Source organism: Dama dama, chromosome 2, assembly GCF_033118175.1.
Source record: "Dama dama isolate Ldn47 chromosome 2, ASM3311817v1, whole genome shotgun sequence".
Taxonomy (NCBI): Eukaryota; Metazoa; Chordata; class Mammalia; order Artiodactyla; family Cervidae; genus Dama; species Dama dama.
In genome coordinates this window covers 46511291-46512603 of record NC_083682.1, presented here as the reverse complement: position 1 = coordinate 46512603, position 1313 = coordinate 46511291, and the positions used below count along the sequence as shown (strand labels likewise).

The 1313-nt window shown below is 46.6% G+C and overlaps 1 protein-coding gene across 1 annotated transcript; it reads left to right on the top strand.

Moving 5' to 3' along the window:
- The first annotated feature begins 646 nt into the window (after nucleotides 1-646).
- Nucleotides 647-1102, top strand: LOC133068792 (securin-like). The gene has a single exon (XM_061159762.1). It carries the CDS (start codon nucleotides 647-649, stop codon nucleotides 1100-1102), a length of 456 nt encoding a protein of 151 aa, XP_061015745.1.
- The last annotated feature ends 211 nt before the right edge of the window (nucleotides 1103-1313 follow it).

Below are 1313 nucleotides of genomic sequence, written 5' to 3'. Positions count from 1 at the left end.
GCTTAGGAGGGCACAGGCAAGAATGACACTTAAAATCTGCAAAACAATTTTCTACTCAGTATTTAGCAGATGGGCTTCCCTGTGGGCCAGTGGTAAAGAAACTGCCTGCTAATTCAGGAGACATGAGTTTGACCCCTGGGTTGGGAAGAGCCCCTGGAGAAGGAAATGGCAACCCACCCCAGTATTTTTGCCTGGGAAATCCCATGGACAAAGGAGCCTGGTGGGCCCCAGTCCATGGGTTCGCAAAAGAGTCAGACACAACTTAGTGATTAAGTAACAACAACAATTTAGCAGACATTTATTAAGCATTATCTGTATATAGATATGAAGATAGGCTTTAGGGAATATAGTAAAATTCAAGGCAGACAGAATCTGTGTCCTGATTGAGTTTATAATCTACAACTCCTGGAATATTGGCAATTGTTGGGTGGGCTAAGGTAAGAGTTACATTTCCATAAGAATGCCATTTCTTTGCGCTGAAATGGAGCATTAAGAATTTAGGGTGAGTCATAACTGTGATCAGCATAGCAAGCTGCACCAGGAGGCATAGTGATGAAGACTTAAAATGCCGTTGATCTGTCGTGCACACAGGCTTCCCAAGCCTCAGATATGGTAAGAGAGCAAAGTGGAGGCAGGCTCCGTGATGATGCGCAAATGGCGTTCTGTGAGATCCCAGGAGCTCCTCAGAGCCGGGATCTGCCCTTGCACGGCGGCTTGGTGTCTGGCTGTCTGGCTGTTGTCAACACCACGTGTTGGCAAAATGTTTGATGCTCCACCAGCTTTACCAAAAACTGCCAGAAAGGCTTTGGGAAATGTCCACAGAGCTACAGAAAAATCAGTTAAGACAAATGGACCGCTCAAACAGAAACAGACAACTTTCTCTACCAAAAAGATTACTGAGAAGACTGTTAAGGCAAAAAGTTCGGTTCCTGCCTCAGATGACACCTATCCAGAAATAGAAAAATTCTTTCCCTTCAATCCATTAGATTTTGAGAGTTTTGACCTGCCTGAGGGGCACCAGATTGCACACCTCCCCTTGAATGGAGTGCCTCTCATGATCCTTGATGAGGAGAGGGAGCCTGAGCAGCTGTTACAGGTGTAAATATGGGCAGTGAGGCAGGCTAGGGGCAAAAGGACCCAGAGGCAGTCATGAGAACTCTTTCCGACCAGCAGTGGTGTGGAGGAAGCCTGACACAGAGGTTTCTGTAGCTGAAAAGCTACAGATCAGGTGAGGTGGATGTTTCCCGGGCAAATTGTTTTATTAAAACATGGCACTGCATGCTGTCTCAGAGAGATGCAGGCGTCGTGGGTCC

Coding starts and splice junctions, on each gene's coding strand:
- LOC133068792 (XM_061159762.1), top strand. CDS start 647: ATGCGCAAATGGCGTTCTGTGAGATCCCAGGAGCTCCTCAGAGCCGGG.